The sequence below is a fragment of the Acomys minous genome (assembly GCF_964271855.1).
Source record: "Acomys minous genome assembly, chromosome: 16".
NCBI classification, from domain to species: Eukaryota; Metazoa; Chordata; class Mammalia; order Rodentia; family Muridae; genus Acomys; species Acomys minous.
Window position 1 is genome coordinate 38,971,064 of NC_140498.1, and position 16,129 is coordinate 38,987,192.

The 16,129-nt window shown below is 53.1% G+C and overlaps 3 protein-coding genes across 7 annotated transcripts in view; 2 read left to right on the forward strand and 1 right to left on the reverse strand.

Moving 5' to 3' along the window:
- Nucleotides 1–477: 477 nt before the first annotated feature.
- ARHGDIG (Rho GDP dissociation inhibitor gamma) lies at nucleotides 478–2,622 on the forward strand. Of its 2 annotated transcripts, none has more exons than XM_084761250.1 (6): nucleotides 478–689; nucleotides 1,389–1,568; nucleotides 1,684–1,767; nucleotides 1,964–2,040; nucleotides 2,121–2,184; nucleotides 2,263–2,622. In XM_084761250.1, the coding sequence occupies exons 1-6, from the start codon at nucleotides 617–619 to the stop codon at nucleotides 2,460–2,462; spliced, it is 678 nt and encodes a 225-aa protein (XP_084617376.1). In that variant the 5' UTR covers nucleotides 478–616; the 3' UTR covers nucleotides 2,463–2,622. The 2 variants fall into 2 exon arrangements, with proteins under 2 accessions (XP_084617376.1, XP_084617377.1); XM_084761251.1 differs by lacking the exon at nucleotides 478–689 and adding an exon at nucleotides 837–927.
- Nucleotides 2,553–5,897, forward strand: PDIA2 (protein disulfide isomerase family A member 2; the record flags this gene model as incomplete). Of its 2 annotated transcripts, XM_084761249.1 has the most annotated exons (11): nucleotides 2,754–2,976; nucleotides 3,609–3,815; nucleotides 3,920–4,053; nucleotides 4,130–4,267; nucleotides 4,339–4,455; nucleotides 4,597–4,722; nucleotides 4,800–4,997; nucleotides 5,078–5,198; nucleotides 5,280–5,461; nucleotides 5,570–5,677; nucleotides 5,774–5,897. In XM_084761249.1, the coding sequence occupies 11 exons, from the start codon at nucleotides 2,769–2,771 to the stop codon at nucleotides 5,816–5,818; spliced, it is 1,584 nt and encodes a 527-aa protein (XP_084617375.1). In that variant the 3' UTR covers nucleotides 5,819–5,897. The 2 variants fall into 2 exon arrangements, with proteins under 2 accessions (XP_084617374.1, XP_084617375.1); XM_084761248.1 differs by lacking the exon at nucleotides 4,339–4,455 and having other exon boundaries at nucleotides 2,553–2,976.
- A 231-nt stretch (nucleotides 5,898–6,128) lies between these two features.
- The window catches only part of AXIN1 (axin 1), a 56,425-nt gene continuing 46,424 nt past the window's right edge, over nucleotides 6,129–16,129 (reverse strand). For 2 of the 3 annotated variants that reach the window (XM_084763060.1, XM_084763058.1), the window contains exons 6-11: nucleotides 13,213–13,730; nucleotides 12,692–12,862; nucleotides 11,227–11,472; nucleotides 8,965–9,072; nucleotides 7,609–7,776; nucleotides 6,129–6,988 (exon numbers count right to left, since the gene is read on the reverse strand). In XM_084763060.1, coding sequence (XP_084619186.1) covers nucleotides 6,862–6,988; nucleotides 7,609–7,776; nucleotides 8,965–9,072; nucleotides 11,227–11,472; nucleotides 12,692–12,862; nucleotides 13,213–13,730 — 1,338 coding nt within the window. In that variant the 3' untranslated portion in view covers nucleotides 6,129–6,861. The remainder of the gene's footprint in view (nucleotides 6,989–7,608; nucleotides 7,777–8,964; nucleotides 9,073–11,226; nucleotides 11,473–12,691; nucleotides 12,863–13,212; nucleotides 13,731–16,129) is intronic. The other variant, XM_084763059.1, reaches the window with a different exon arrangement.

The window sequence follows — 16,129 nt, forward strand, 5'->3', positions numbered from 1 at the left end:
GTAGGAACCTGCAGAATTGTCTGAGTCCCAGGTCCCCACAAACATATCCCCCCCACCCCACATTTACAGTCGGCACCAATAAGCTTTAAGGGATCCTTGAATCTGTGTGGCCCAGACTGCACTTCAGTATGTGGGTACCCAAAGCCAACAGGGTGTGGCCCAGCTGGAGGCAGATAGGCCCCAGGAGTCCCCTTTGCCCAGACCCGAGGGAGGGAGCAGGTGGAGGGCTGCGGGACTCCAGGTGTGCCCTGCGCCGCCTGCTGATAATAGGAGTCCAGGGACGTGGGGGCGTCGCACCTGTTCCACTTGGCGTCTCTGGCCAGCACGCCTCGCCCAGGGGATCCCGGGGGACCCGATTCCCAGTTGGGGGGTGGGGCGGCCCTGGGTCCCTGGCGACGCGTCCCGGCGCCGGGCGCGGCAGGGACGACCGGGTTCCGGCGCGGTGCGGACGACACGCGCGTCTCTGCGGGCTGCGCGGGGTCCGCGGAGCGGCTGGGGGCGCGCGGCGCGGGCGCGGCGCTGGGCGCGGGGGGCGCTCCCGGCCGGGATGAGCTCACCGCAGTCGCGCCGGGGCTGAGCCGAGCGGGCGGCGGCTCCGCGGCGGGCCGCGGCTACCATGCTGGGCCTGGACGCGTGCGAGCTGGGGGCGCAGCTGCTGGAGCTGCTCCGGCTGGCGCTGTGCGCCCGAGGTGAGCGGCCGGGCCGGGCGGCGGCCACGTGCGCCGGGGGCAGCAAGGGAGCGGCGCGGTTGGGGGTCAGTCCCCGCGGCAACTTTGGGGCGCGTGGGGGACCTCGTGGCTTGTATTCTGGCCAGGCGTGAGACTTCAGTCCAGGCAGACCCTTCTGGGGAAATGAGCCAGGAGGAAGGGAGTGTGTCCAGCCGGGAGGCTGCGGCCTCTCCCGTAGGTGGGGCTGGGGCTCCTTCCGGTGAGAGGCAATCCTAAGGTTGGAGGGCAGTGGGCAGCATCTCAGTGAGACCCCCGTCTCAGGACATCCAAAGGGGGTATGGAGACCCCCTAGTTTGGGGCACCCTTGGAGGTATCTAGGACATTATGGGAAGAGCAGCAGAGCTAGGGTGCTCCTAGAGTACCCCAGGGCCGAAACTCTTCAGCAGTGGCCTGTAAGCTGACCAGAAACAAACTGGTCTATCCAGGGTCTCTTAGGAACCTCTTCCAGTCACAAGAGCCCCTCCTGAAGAGACCAAGTATAGGGACTTCTAGGATCTGGGGTCGGGTGGGGAGCACTGTGTGTCCATGATCGCTCCTCCAGCTTCTTTAGCTCCAGTGGGCAGTGGGAGGAACAACTGGTGAGCCTGTGGGTCCCAGCTCAGCACTTGAATGTTGGGGTGAGCAGGTAGCAGGTGTTTACAGACTTTCCCCTACACCCAGTCCTCTTAGCTGACAAGGATGGGGAGCCAACCCCATCAGACGAGGTGCTGGATGAAACTGTGCCAGAGTACCAGGCCCCCGGGAAGAAGAGCATGCTGGCAATCTGGCAACTGGACCCTGAGGACGTGAGCTTGGTCAAGTACAAGCAGGCGCTGCTGGGGCCTCTGCCACCCATTATGGGTATGGCCTGGGGCCTGGATGTGGAGGGCTGCGAGCGGGGGGGGGGGGGGGGGGGGGGAAGGGGGGGGAGGAGGTGGGGTCAGCAGGGCACCCTTTGGATGCTGTTTCTCCTCAGACCCCAGCCTGCCCAACGTGCAGGTGACTAGGCTGACACTGCTGACGGAGCAGGCTCCGGGGCCTGTCATCATGGACCTTACAGGTAACCAACGCCCTCTGCAGACTACAACCCATCTTTGGTTGAAGACAATCCTAGGAACCCTTTGCCGAATCCTAGTTCGTGTCGGGTGCATTGCCACAGACCTCATGGGCACCACCAGTCCCTACGTAGATGTTGCTGGGGCAGGATCTTCTACATCCTAGAAAATCAGGGCGTACCTGTCATTTTCTCTAAACAGGAGACCTAGCTGCACTGAAAAACCAGGTGTTTGTCCTGAAGGAAGGCATTGAATACAAGGTGAAGATCACCTTCAAGGTGAGGGTAGCTGCATGCAGTCAGGGGCAGCCATGTCCCAGCCTACCGGAGAAGGCCCTTAATGTCCTCCTTCCCCCCAGGTCAACAAGGAGATCGTCAGTGGCCTCAAATGTCTGCATCACACCTATCGTCGGGGACTGCGTGGTGAGGCAGTGTGGAGGGCAGCCTGAGGCTGGGGGAGGTGGACAGAGGGTGGCTCCTGATGACTTTTCCTTCTCACAGTGGACAAGGCCATCTTCATGGTGGGCAGCTATGGCCCCAGGGCCCAGGAGTATGAATTTGTGACTACAGTGGAGGAAGCACCGAGGGGCGCATTGGCACGTGGCCTCTACGTGGTCAGGTCTCTCTTCACTGATGACGATAGGCTGAACCACCTGTCTTGGGAGTGGTGCCTTCACGTCTGCCAGGACTGGAAGGACTGAACCCCACTTGGGGAGGGGGGGCTGTATTCCCAATCTCTGTCGGTTGCAGAGACCTGCAAGCATTCCCTAGACCTCCCAGTTGGTGACCAGATGTCCCCCACCCTCTGCTGTGTCCTGACCCCTTGCCTGGTGCCTATTAAATGTAACCCCGTCTCGCTGCCCTTGTGTTGCCTCTTTCTGCCTATCTCCGCCCCTGAGGGGCCTTTCAGGCTTTATCTAACCCGAGACCCAGCCAGGTGCCACGTGGCTGTACCTGCTTGGTCCCCGCTCTCTTTATCTGCTCCAGCCTTCAAGGCCCAGCACACCATGGATGATCGGCTCCTGCCAGTGTTGCTGCTCCTGCTGGGGGTCTCAGGCCCATGGGGACAGGGACAGGAGCCTGAGGGTCCCTCAGAGGCGCTCCCCGAGGAGTCCGTTAGGGAAGAAGTCCCCAAGGAGGATGGGATCTTGGTCTTGAGCAACCGCACCCTGAGCCTGGCATTACAGGAGCATTCAGCCCTGATGGTGGAGTTTTGTGAGTGCTTGGGCCAGCGGGCTGGGAACCATGGTGGTAGAGGGGCTCGGGGCCTCTACTTCCTAGACTTGGCCTTCCTTGTGGGCACCCTGGCCCCAGAATCCCAGTATCCCTGAGAGGGTGCCTGGACAGGAAGCCCTGATGTTGAGCTGGGCTTGGTGGTGGTCCAGACTGAGTGGGAAGAAACGGTGGCAGATGCAGTGGGCACACTGAGGATATGTAGACATCCATAACCCCCTGCTCTGTCAGCCAAGGCCACATACTCATGTTACTGCCTTTGGGGCTTCTATTCCAAATGGCTGATCACTGTCCTTCCTTCTGTGGCCCATGCAGGGTCCTGTGGCATATGGGTCTCTGGTTTCTTAAAATCCTCTACAAAAGTCAAAGCATTCTTAGCTGGTAGGCTTCAGGAAACAGCTACATGGGATCCTGGAGAGAGGAAGCAGAATTCTCTTCAAACTCTCCCAAACCTCCCTGTGCCTGGGACTTGAGGGTATCTGGCACCCAGGTGTGGTCGTGATGGACGTCTAGTGTGAGCCTGAGGGAGGGTGTGAGCAGAGCATGTTCCCCATTGAGCCTGGGCTGCAGCTGGGTTTGTTGAGGTCTGGTGTACTCACAGCCTCATCCCCCAGATGCCCCATGGTGTGGTCACTGCAAGGCCCTAGCTCCTGAGTACAGCAAGGCGGCTGCCCTGCTGGCAGCTGAATCAGCCGCCGTCACCTTGGCCAAGGTGGATGGGCCTGCAGAACCAGAGCTGACCAAGGAGTTTGGCGTGGTAGGGTACCCTACGATCAAGTTCTTCCAAAACGGGAACCGCACGAACCCGGAAGAATATACAGGTATGAGGTGGGTATGGCCTGGGGTGGGCAAGCACACGGGTGTGGAGTGGGTGTGGCCTAGGGATGGGGCAGATGTCCAGTCTGAAATAGGGACCTCTCTACAGGGCCCAAGAAGGCTGAGAGCATTGTTGAGTGGCTGAGGCGGCGAGTGGGGCCCAGTGCCATACGTCTGGAGGATGAGGAAGGTGTCCAGGCATTGATAGCCCAATGGGATGTGGTGGTCATTGGCTTTTTTCAGGTATAATGGGAGGGGTAGACAGGCTGTGGGAACAGTGCTGGTGGCACCCAGCATTCTCATGGGGCTGGGCCTGTAGGATCTACAGGAAGAGGATGTGACAACCTTCCTGGACTTGGCCAAGGATGCCCTAGACATGACCTTTGGCTTAACTGATGAGCCACAGCTTTTTCAGAAGTTTGGTCTCACCAAGAATACTGTGGTTCTTTTCAAGAAGGTGAGTTGGGGCTAAGAAGAGGGTTGGGGTCAGGGTCATACTCTGCTCCTACTAACCTTGCTGGTGTCTAGTTTGATGAGGGTCGAGCCGACTTCCCGGTAGATGAGGAGACTGGCCTGGACATGGGGGACTTGTCCCGCTTCCTCATCACACATAGCATGCACCTGGTCACAGAATTCAACAGCGAGGCAAGTAAAGCTGTGGGTCACAGCGAGGTAGGGTAAAGGGATGCTTAGGAGGTGGGAGGCTTGGTTGGGGTGGAGGGAACTTGGGCTGGAGGCCCTTGGACAGAGAGGCCCATGGAAGTCCTAAGTTTCCTACCCCTCTAGACATCACCTAAGATCTTTGCCGCAAGGATCCTCAACCACCTGCTGCTGTTTGTGAACCAGACACTAGCTCAGCACAGGGAATTGCTGACGGCCTTCAGGGAGGCAGCTCCCCCATTCCGGGGACAGGTACTGGAGGCTCTGGGGGGACGAATGGTAGGGTGGAAGGACTGAGGGAGACCCCAAGTTGGTATGGCTTTCGGCAGGTGTTGTTTGTGATGGTGGATGTGGCTGCTGACAACGGCCACGTGCTGAATTATTTTGGTCTCAAGGCTGAGGAAGCCCCCACCTTGCGCCTCATCAATGTTGAGACCACCAAGAAGTATGCACCTTCAGGGGTGGTACCCATCACTGCAGCTTCTGTGGCTGCCTTCTGCCAGGCAGTCTTCCGTGGGGAAATCAAGGTCTGTAACTTACAGGGAGGGAGGAACAGCAGTCCTAGGCCCCTGGGTCCCTGCACATGACTCCATGCTTGCTTCCCCAGCCCTATCTCCTGAGCCAGGAGATACCACCTGACTGGGACCAGCGGCCAGTCAAGACTCTTGTGGGCAAGAATTTTGAGCAGGTGGCCTTTGATGAGACCAAGAATGTGTTTGTCAAGTTCTGTGAGTGCTGAAGAGGGGGAAGGTAGCAGCAGGCTGGCGGGGATGGGGGTGTGAGGCTAGCCAAGCTGATGCCTCTTCCAGATGCCCCATGGTGCACCCACTGCAAGGAGATGGCTCCGGCGTGGGAGGCACTGGCAGAGAAGTACAGGGATCGTGAGGACATTGTCATTGCTGAGTTTGATGCTACGGCTAATGAGCTGGAGGCCTTCTCTGTGCACGGCTATCCCACTCTCAAGTTCTTCCCTGCAGGACCTGACCGGAAGGTGAAGGGATGGATGTGCGTGGGGAATGGGCTACTACTCCATGGCTGGCCTGTGCTAGTCAGGCTGAGGCTGGGGAGCATGTCTACAGGTCATCTTTTTTCTCCTCAGGTTATAGACTACAAAAGCACCAGGGATGTAGAGACATTCTCCAAGTTCCTGGACAGCGGAGGTGACCTGCCCGAGGAGGAGCCCAAGAAGCCTGAAGTCTCTGTCCCAGTGGGTACTCCATTCAGGATACCAGCTACTCAACAGGTTCTCTCCTAGCAGAGCGAGCAAAGGCAGGTCTGAGCTGGCTTTTGTGATTCTTTCTAGGAAGCACAAGCCAATTCTACCTTGGGGCCCAAGGAAGAGCTGTAGCCTTCTGGACCATGCATTCCAGGGAGTGGTGTCCTCAGTGCTGGCGGGAACTGTGCACTATGAATAAAGACATTGTCCCAGACTTTGTGTGGTTCATGAACAGGGCTGGCTGCTAGTCTGCGAGCTTGGCCCATGGTTCTGTCTCTAGCTTAGTGTCTCATGGAGCCTGACCCTTCTGGTATGCTCCTGGCCTTTGGGGCTTGCCTAGGCAAGAATAGGTTAACACATTCAGAGGCCATCTTGCCTCCTTCACCATTTGGTTTAAGGGCTGCATAGTCATTGGCAGCAGATAGTGTATCACACACCAAAGGGAGGTTCAAAAATGGTTTTATTTCATTATTATCCAAGTACCTTTGAAAAGATAATTGTACAAGTCATCGCATGAAAAATGGGCTCAGGGTACCCCCTGCTGGCCCTGGCCTGAGAAATGTACATATTTACATAGACACTTAGAAGGGACCAGACCCCCACCCCTCTGCTGAACCAAGCTGATGGCTGGAGGCAGGCAAAGGGGCCCGAGGTACTCAGCCGCCAGATTCACACAGTGGCAGGCAAGAGACAGCTATGTTGAAGGCACTCAGTGACATGTACAATATACAGAGGCCCCCACAGGATCCCCTGCTTCTGGGCCTGAGCCCAACCAGATGCAGTGGACAGGTTCCAGAGGGAGAAGAGGACACTGGGATACAAGCCCAGGGAGAGGTATCCCTGGGTCAGTCTGCATTCAGAAGCAAGAGCTGCTGAGGGCATGAGATGGCTCCTGGTATTGCTTCAGGGGTGGCGTGGGGGTAGGTGGAGCTTTCCTTTTGAAAAGCAAAACAGAGAAACCCATGGAACCGCTCAGGAGGACTACCCCACCCACTTTCCCAGACCCAGAGGGACAGAGGTATGGCAGACAGCTGAGGCCCCCACCCCCAACCCCAGAAGAGCTTGTGACACAGTCCTGTGCTGCTCCCCACACCGGGCTCCTGAGAATGAGGCTGCCCAGCTGGCTGATGACAGTGCACCTTAGTATGGTGTGCTCTGGCTGCGTTGCCCAGTCCTCAGTCCACCTTTTCCACCTTGCCGATGATCTTCTCTTCAAAGACGGGCAAGACTGCCTCATCCTCCCGTACTTCCTCAAATACCACACCACAGTCAAACTCGTCACTCACTTTCTTAAAGTAGTATCTAGGGACAGAAAATTGTAGAGACAGTGAGAAAAGCCCGCTCCAAGAGGATGCCTGTGCTTGGCCCTCCAGAAGACCTATTACCCTGAAGTGCAGCTCCCTCCAACAGCGAGCTGGGCTCCTGGCTGGTGCCTGCGGCACTTGGGGTAGAGCTGGGACCACTGATGGGCTGACTTAATAGCATGTTGGGAATTGCTAAACAAACAAACAAACAAACAAACAACAACAAAAACCCCAGAACAAACAAACACACTCTGGGAGCTCCAATCCTGACAGGCTTTTACTCCTGAAGAGCAGAGAACCTGGGGGCCCAGCTCTGCTATTCACACGGGCTGACTCCAGCAGGGCTGGCAGGTTCTCGTATCACTCAGCTGTCTTTCTACTGGAGTTTCAGAGCTGGCTGACATGGAGGGGGAGAGAGGGCTACGGCTAGAACAAAGAGCCAGTCCAGCGTTAAGGCAGTGTCCTGATGCCACCCAACAGAGCAGTGAGTAGAATTCATGGCTGAGAAAAGTGGGGTGAAGAGGGAGATAAAGGAGCAATGGGATAGAAAGCTGTTTTCTTCTATAGCAAACCAACAGCACATTGGGCAAGTGCACTCATGGCTGTACCCTCTCTCACCTGTAACTTCCCTTCTTGGTTAGCAGCTCCTTGAACTGGCCCAAGGTGACAGCACGGCCCCTCACCAGGGTCCGGTAGGGAATGGGCTCCCCACAGAAATAGTAGGCCACAACGATGCTGTCACATGGTGGTGCACTCCCGCCACCTGCCTTTCTTTGTGATTTTGTCCTGGGACAGAAAAACAGCAGTAAGTAGTGGGCTCTGGTAAAGGTCACACAGAGTACCTCAAAGGCACTATCTACCAGCAGAGGACAAGACACCCCAGGATTAGCACCTCACTCGCCAATGTAGTATTCACAGGCCCTGCCACCCACCTATCCAAAATCTGGGTGCCAGTCCTACTGGACCAGTCACTGGGAAATGAGCTACAGGTCTAACTCTAGGAGCAGCAAGTACTTCCTGCTGGACCATGACCAGGCCATGCCCTTGGCACATAAAGTCCTAGCTCCAAGATTCCCTTCAAGGATAGACCAATCAGAGCAGCACAGATCTGGAAGGGAGGTGTTCCTAGAACCAGGATGGCCAGGATCTCCAAAGCTCACTTAAAGCCCGAGCCATTTCTTGCTCAGGTTCTCAAAGTGCTGTGTAGCTGCTCTGAGTCTGGATGACAGACAATGCGCCTGTGTTCTGTATCTTTCAATCACCCAGAAGCTTCCACAGGTGGCCTCGCCCATGGCCACAGTGGGCCATTCTGGCTGTGAGACGTCTGGGTTCTTGGACCTTCTCCCTGTGATGGGCTTCTGAAGCTCTCTGGGGGCTGATCCTGGGGAGGCATACTTCTCCAGAACTGGAAGCCCACCCACAGAGGCCCCAAGCAGAGGCTCTGAGCTCACGATACCCTGTCTTATGAACTGCGTGTAATGGAGCTTGGACTGGGTCAGCAGCAAGGCTCATCTTCCTGTAAATGTACAGGAAGAGCAGAGTCAGCAATGTCCCTGACCTACGTGTGGTCAAGAGGAGGTGACAGCTTCAGTCTTGGCTACAGCCACACCATCCGGATCCTACTATAAAGTTGCCTCAAACTCCTGGTGCTATCTCAAGGGGACTAGGACTATGGGCCTGACCCTCTGTAGGATGGTGGTGGACCTGCCAGTCACTAAATCTAGCTCAGAAGCTCAGGAGAGCAAAGATAAGATGAAAGGCAAGCTGTGGTGCCTGCATGGACCACACGTGACCATGTGATCATGTCATTACAATGATCAGGCATGATCTCCTCTATTAGGGCACAGAAGGGAGAAGCTCCAGCAGGCCTGGTGCTCCTGGCTCAGTGACAATCCTATTAAAGTAGTCATCCACTTTGGGATTTGGCCTGGGCTAGACTGGGCAGAACCAGGAGAACCCACAGGGCGCACATACTCTGTCTCGGAGAGCTCCAAGTCCGACACGGCTGGTACCACACTCAGCACCGGCGCACATGCTGGCCTGACACAGGTGCGTCCCCGCTGCATGACTGCCTGCACATACCTAGGGAACAACCCGCATCAAAGAGGATGGGGCTCAGCCAGTGTTGTGGACAATGGGCACAGACAGGGCGAGCAGCAGGACCTAGCTGCCAAAACCTCCCACTTATACATTATCAGGGGCCCTGTCATAAGTGTCTAGGCCCAGGGCCAATGCCAGTCTGTTCTTTGGAATATGCTCTGGAGAACTGCTGAACAAGGTGCTACAGGCTGCCTCTTCACCCCTGCTTGGGTGTCTTCTCCAAGCTAACAGTTCTTGGAGAGGGCCTGCCAAGACATCTGGAAATACTGTTTTTCTATACAGTTTTATCATGAACTTCCTAAAGCGGATATGGGTACCAGACAGTGAACAGGAGCAGTGGCTCTGATGCACTGTTTTTGGGGAGTTCTTGTCTCCATGACTGAGGAATGTCCCAGGTCTCTGCAAAGCAGAGCCTTTTTGTTTTTCTTTTTCGAGACAGGGTTTCTCTGTGAAACCTTGGTTGTCCTAGTACTCTTTGTTCTAGGCCAAACTAGTCCAGGCTGGCCTTGAACTAACCGAGATCTTCTGCCTGCCTCTGCCTCCCAAGTGCTGGGATTAAAGGCACGTGCCACTACCACCCCACTAAAGCAAAGCCTTTCTAAGTGAATCCAGTATATCACTGTGGGTTCCTAATAGTGACTTTATTCTGAATTATCTTAATAGGGCCTAGGGCTTTCACCCCATAAATCTACACTTGCTTACAAAGTTCCAGACAGACAAAACACATTCAGTTTTCTCACACATGAAGATTTTGGAAACACCAGTTAGGACATGTGTGTGGTGGTGGTGGTGGTGGTGGTGGTGATGTCTTACCTAAAAGCATATACCAGAGGGGTTTAGCTGATGCTACTGACCAAGAGAAAACCACAGCTGCTGCCATCATGTGGGGCTTGCCAGATACTGGTAGGATGAACAGATATAACCTCTGCATCACAAGAGAATCCTGCCTCCAAGAAACACTTGCTTCTCTGAGAGCACCCTGCCTAAGCCACTGAAAGCATCAATCCTAGCAGATCCCACATGACACCCTGCTCTCCTGCCTCAGGCCCTTGCCAGATGCACATAGTGTTTCAGCACCAGGAGGAACACTCCTGCACAGAACAGGCAGCACAAGAGCATAATGTGGTCCTTGTGTTCAAAGCAGCTGCAACTTTTATTTTTTATTTTTTGGTTTTTTGAGACAGGGTTTCTCTGTGTAGCCTTGGCTGTCCTAGACTCACTTTGTAGACCAGGCTGGCCTTGAACTCACAGCAATCCGCCTGACTCTGTCTTCCCAGTGCTGGGATTAAAGGCGCATGCCATCGCACTCACCTGGCTTGCAACTTCTTTTGGAAGAAAAGCTAACATAGGCTCAGAGCCTGGTATGGGCCTATGGAGACCTTAGTGACCAGGGACATATTTAAACTTTCAGGGCAACTGCAGCTTGACCCTGCTAGAGACCAGAAGTACAGAGCCAGCCATAAACTTTAGTATCCCAAGGTGGCCAGGATACTCAGATTCCATATATCCCAAGCTGAATAAAGAAGCTGATAGTGGCCTTTGTGTAACCATGGTTCCAGGGACTGGGTATGAAACAGATCCTAAGCCTTCATGGAGATTATTACCCATTTTGGAATTGCAGTAAGCCACAATCTCTAGGCAACTGACTCAAAGCCACAATAAAAGGGTCAGAGAAGGCATATTCTGGCTCCAAGAATGCTGCTAACCAAAGAGCAATCCCTCGAGTTTGGGCAGAACATACCCCACCCCCAAAGGATAAACAGGCTTGCTAAACTGTGGTGGTAACGGGCTGATGCTGATGTACTTGAGACTAAGGAAGACGGGGTGGGGTGGGGTGAGAGCCATGGTCTTTCCAGACAAGTCCTACAACTGCCTGCGCTTCAGAGCCGTCCATCTTGAGCTTGTGCTTTGTGTGGCTGCTTTCAGAGCCATCCACCACTAAGCCAAGCATGCCCAGAAACTGTTGTCCACCTGATCCCCTGCCTGGTGAGAACATTCACCTCACAGACCTCTGTCCTGCAGCAAGGCTACGGCTGTTTCTCAATAGAGAAGCAGTTCAGCATGGCCATCTTCCCCCAAGGGCCCTCTTCAGACCTTGGGGCCATAGTGAGATCACCCCATACCACATGAGCCTACCTCTGCTTGGAGGGCAGTTTGTTGGCTCTCTTCTCTTCCTCCTCCAAACGCCTGCGGGCTTCTTCCAGCTGGGTCAGGGGGTTAGGGGCTGGATTGGGTGGCATTGTAGGATCTTGGATGAAAAGATGAGAAGGCTGGACAGAGTTCCGTAGCTGAGCACTGACCCAGGGGTGCACGGCACCAGGCCGCTCAATAGACAAGGGCCTGGAGCTCTCATGGGCCTGCTGCTTCCTCATCCCAGAAGACCTAAGGGAACAAGGACAAGTGACTGCATGAGCAGTGGTAGCTACTAAGTGTGTCCACACCCAACTACAGGAGCCATATGGGCCTCCTTTGATCCCACAGATAAACCCTTCTTGCACACTTTTCTTTTTGTGTTAGAAATGAGGTAGAACCAGGGGATTGCTCATGATGCGCTTTGCCACTGAGCTACATTCTAGACCTTCCTTTTTGAAAAATTTATTACATATTTATTTTGTGTATGAATACAAACACTCATGTACCACAGCCTATGTTAAGGATGTCAGAGAACAATATAAGAGTACTTCTACCATGTGTACCCCAAGAATTAAACTGTGATCATTAGGCTTGGCTTTATCCACTGAGCCATCTTGCTGTCCTCTTTATTTTTGAGAAAGGTCTTGCTAAGCTTCCCAGGATGAGCTGGGTGTGGTGGTACATGACTATAATTTCAGTACTTTGAGGGAGAGGAAGGAGAATCAGAAGTTCAAGGCTAGGCTCATCTATACAACAGGACCCATAAGGACCTGTGATTCCAATGACAATCCTTGTGCTTACAAAACAGGTTCAGACACCGGGATGCCTACTGCTTTCCTTCTATCCCCCTGCCTCACAGGAGGGTAGCCTCCCAGCCACTGTTGCCCAGTATGGTGAGGGTAGGTAGTGAGCAGGCAGCACATTGGGGTAATCTGGGACTGAGGAAATGGACCTCCTCAGTTCTAGATTCCCCTAATATGCTCAGAAATGGGCCATGTAGAGGATCACAGGAATGGCACTAGCTCCCTGTGGAGCCAGGAATGTATGCAAACACACAAGCAATATGAGACAAGATGGATGAGAGATATCCAGAGAGGTCACACTGGGGCTGAGCAGCCTTAAACCTTTAGGAGAGAAGAAAAGTAGGTTATTTTATTTTATTTTTATTTTTTTCAAGACAAGGTTTCTCTGTGTAGCCTTGGCTGTCTTGCACTTGCTTTGTAGACCAGGCTGGCCTCACACTGATCAGCTTGCCTCTGGAATTAAAGGTGTGTGCCAGCAGGTCCAGCCGAAAAGTAAGTATAAAAGACAGAAAGCTCTCTCACAGCTGCCACTTATGTAAGTTCATAGGTGACAAGGACTTAGGTGCAGTCATCTGACCCTGAAGCCATAAATCAACTCCTAAAAGTAAGGGTGCTGGCAACAAGAGGACAGGTGGCCAGCTGCTCTGGGGCAGGCCCCTACTTACCCATGGCCCGCCTTTCGGTGTCTGCTGATCTCCTTCTCGCCCTCAATGATCCACTGCATGATCTTCTGGTTCTTTTCTGCGTCCTCTGTGGTACTGGGTACCTCAGCACTGGCATTCTTCCCAGATTCAGCCTTCTTGGTATTTCTTTTGGAGGGCGCACTAGCTTTACCACTGTGAGAACGAGACATGAGGTCACTCCGGCTTCCTTGCTGCTTCCTACACCCTCAAGCCCAACAAGAGGGCCTGTAACCCACTGTGAAGACAGTGGTCTCTGTGAAGGTCAGCTGTCTGAGGTTTGTTTTAATATGGTAGGAGAGCCGTGCTGACCAGAGCCCAAGACAAACCCATAGCCCCTCCTTACCCAGCCATAGCAATTCCTGGAGCCTGACTGAACCCCAACCCTGGTGCCGTATGACTATTACTGGAGAAGAACAGGTCACCACAGGGCTGAACCTCTCTGGACCATGACTTGGATACAAGGACACACTAGAAACATGTGAGAGGGCTGGATCAGGACTTACCCAAAGGCCAAGTCCCCAGCACTGGGGTTGGTGCCTGTGCTCTCTGAATAGCTTCGGGGTTTGGCATGACCATGTGTTTCTGGGCCCCATGAGAAGCTGCTCTGGACTCTGCGGGCAGCGTCAGCCTCCATTTGCTCCTTGGGTCTAGCTGAATTATGGTGAACATGGTGGTGAACGTGCCTATGGTGGTGCAGGCCAGCTGTATCCAGCTTCAACCCCAACTTAGGAACATGCTTCCCATGCCCTGAGGTTGCACCCCCCAGCACTGCAGTCTTGGCTACATGCCCACTGTCGGGAGAGCGGTGGCCTGGACCAGGTGACTGGCAACCAGGTGTCCTCATGACTCTTTGCACATGCTCATCCAATATGCTCTCAGGATTTTCCTCATGGGCATCCCTCAGTCCGGAGCAGCCCATATCCACATAGCGGGGTGGGAAATGGTGCCAGGCTGGGACAGAAGGCAGCTTGTGACTTGCCATGGGGCCAGAAGGCATTTCACCATCTTCCCCTTCTTCCTCCTGTGGAGAAATAGCAGCACTGTCAGAACAAGAATGAGACAGACCTGGAAGTGAGCCACAGTCCTGACAGTCAAACCAAAGAGTTTGCTGCCTGCAGTATGGCTAGGTCAGGGAAAGGTGCTGAGTCCTGGATACCCTGTGCTTGAATCTCAAAAGGCCCTAGGAACTTGAACTGACCCCAACTCTGTTTTGTTTTGCTTTTTTGGTTTTTCTAGATAGAGTTTCTCTGTGTAACCTTGGCTGTACTGAAACTAGCTCTGTAGACTAGGCTAGCTTCAAGCTCACAGAAATCACCTGCCTCTGCCTCTCAAGTGCTGAAATTAAAGGTGTGTGCCACCACCCCCTGGCATGCTTTCAGTTATATATTCTCTTTTAGGTTCCTTAAAATTATATTTACTTATTTGTTTATTTATTGTGTGTATGTGTGTGCTGTACCTATAGAGGTCAGAGTTGTAGAAGTCAGGTCTATCCTTCTACAGAATGAATCTAAAGGACAGAAATCAGGTTGTCAGGCTTGGCAGCAAGCCCTGCTTTAGCTTTTGATGTTATGTTCCCTAAGGTAGGTCTATGTGGACACCCAGCTTGTTCATGGGAACTAAGACCTGAACTCGTGAGCGTGGCCATTTCTTAGAACTTTTATTTCTTCAGTTGTGACATAAAAATAATTATTTTGCTGGGCATGGTGGCACACACCTTAAATCCCAGCACGAGGAAGGCAGAGGCAGGTGGATCTCTGTGAGTTCGAGGCCAGCCTGGTCTACAAAGCGAGTCCAGGACAGCCAAGGCTACACAGAGAGACGCCGTCTTGTAAAAATAAAAAAATAAATAATTTTGCCGGGCATGGTGGTGCATGCTTTTAAACCCAGCACTCGGGAGGCAGAGGTGGGTGGACCGTTTTTGAGTTCAAGGTCAGCCTGGTGTACACAGTAAGTCTAGGACAGCCAAGGCTACACAGCGAAACACTGTCTCGAAAAACCACTTTAAAAAGTGTGTGTGTGGGCTGGAGAGATGGCTCAGAGGTTAAGAGCACTGACTGCTCTTCCAACGGTCCTGAGGTCAATTCCCAGCAACCATATGGTGGCTCACAACCATCTACAATGAGATCTGGTGCCCTCTTCTGAGGTGCAGGCACACATGTAGGCAGAACACTGTATAAATAATAAATAAATAAATAAATCCTTTATTTAAAAAAAAAAAGTGTGTGTGTGTGTGTGTGTGTGTGTGTGTGTGTGTGTGTGTGTGTATAAAATTATAGCGAGGTGGTGGTGGTGCATGCCTTTAATCTCAGCAATTGGAACGCAGAGACAGTTAAATCTTTGAGTTCAAAGCTAGCACGGTCTACATAGAGTGAATTCCAGGACAGCCAGGGCTACACAGAGAAATCCTGTCTCAAAAAACACAAAGGGGCAGTATTTTTTTCTGTACAAAAAAGAATTAACATTTCCAGTAAATGTTTCAACGTATACAAGCCACAAAAGTCCTTTTTATGTTTGTTTGCTTTTCTTTTTTTTTGAGACAGGGTTTCTCTCTGTAGCCCAGGCTAGCCATGAGCTCATAGTGATCGCCTGCCTCTGCCTCCCTGAGTGTCTGCCATTAAAGGTGTGTGCCAGCATGCCAGGTTTAAGCCACAAAATTCTATGTCTGTGGTTACACCTTCATCCATCCAACAGGAGACAGCTTAGAACAGGCTGGAACACCAAGATAAAGGCTTGGTGGCAGCCCATCCGAGCTGGAGCTCCTCTAGCTCAGACTGTCTCAGGAGCTGAGAGAAAAAGTATCACTCGGAGGTTCTATCACTGTTCTCACTCTGGGCACTGACCTAGTCTCTCTTCTTCAGAGCTGTGGTGTTATCTCCAGACTACCTTATTCCTGTTGCTGTCCTTGCCATCCTACCTGGACACAGCTGGCACTCCACAGAGCTGAGGGAGCTCTAAGGCTCAGACATCAGGAAATCCCTTAACACGTGTTCACCTCTGCCTTCAACTAGTGTTAGCTTCTTTGGGACTGGACCAGGTGTACAGGACAGGATGTGCACGCCAGCCTTGGGATAAGCAGGGTTCCTGGAGGACCCAGCTTACAGAATCATCTATGACAGCCATAGATGTTGTACCCTCACAGAGAAGGGGAAACACTCTGCTACAGAAATAAAGATGGTGATCTGGATCACATAGGCAAATAAATTTGGACTTAGCACCTGAAAAACGTTCAGTGTTTCATGTCAATACAGCTCCCCATTTTACTTATTTTAAAACACTATCAGAATACTAAAACCACATGGGCCAAAAAACAACTGGCTTCAGTTTGCATAGTTTCACTACCCTGCAGCTGCCTGACTCTATACCATGGAGTGCCCTATGCAACAAGGTGCACTGTAGGTTCCAGCAGGCCCATCACAGGCT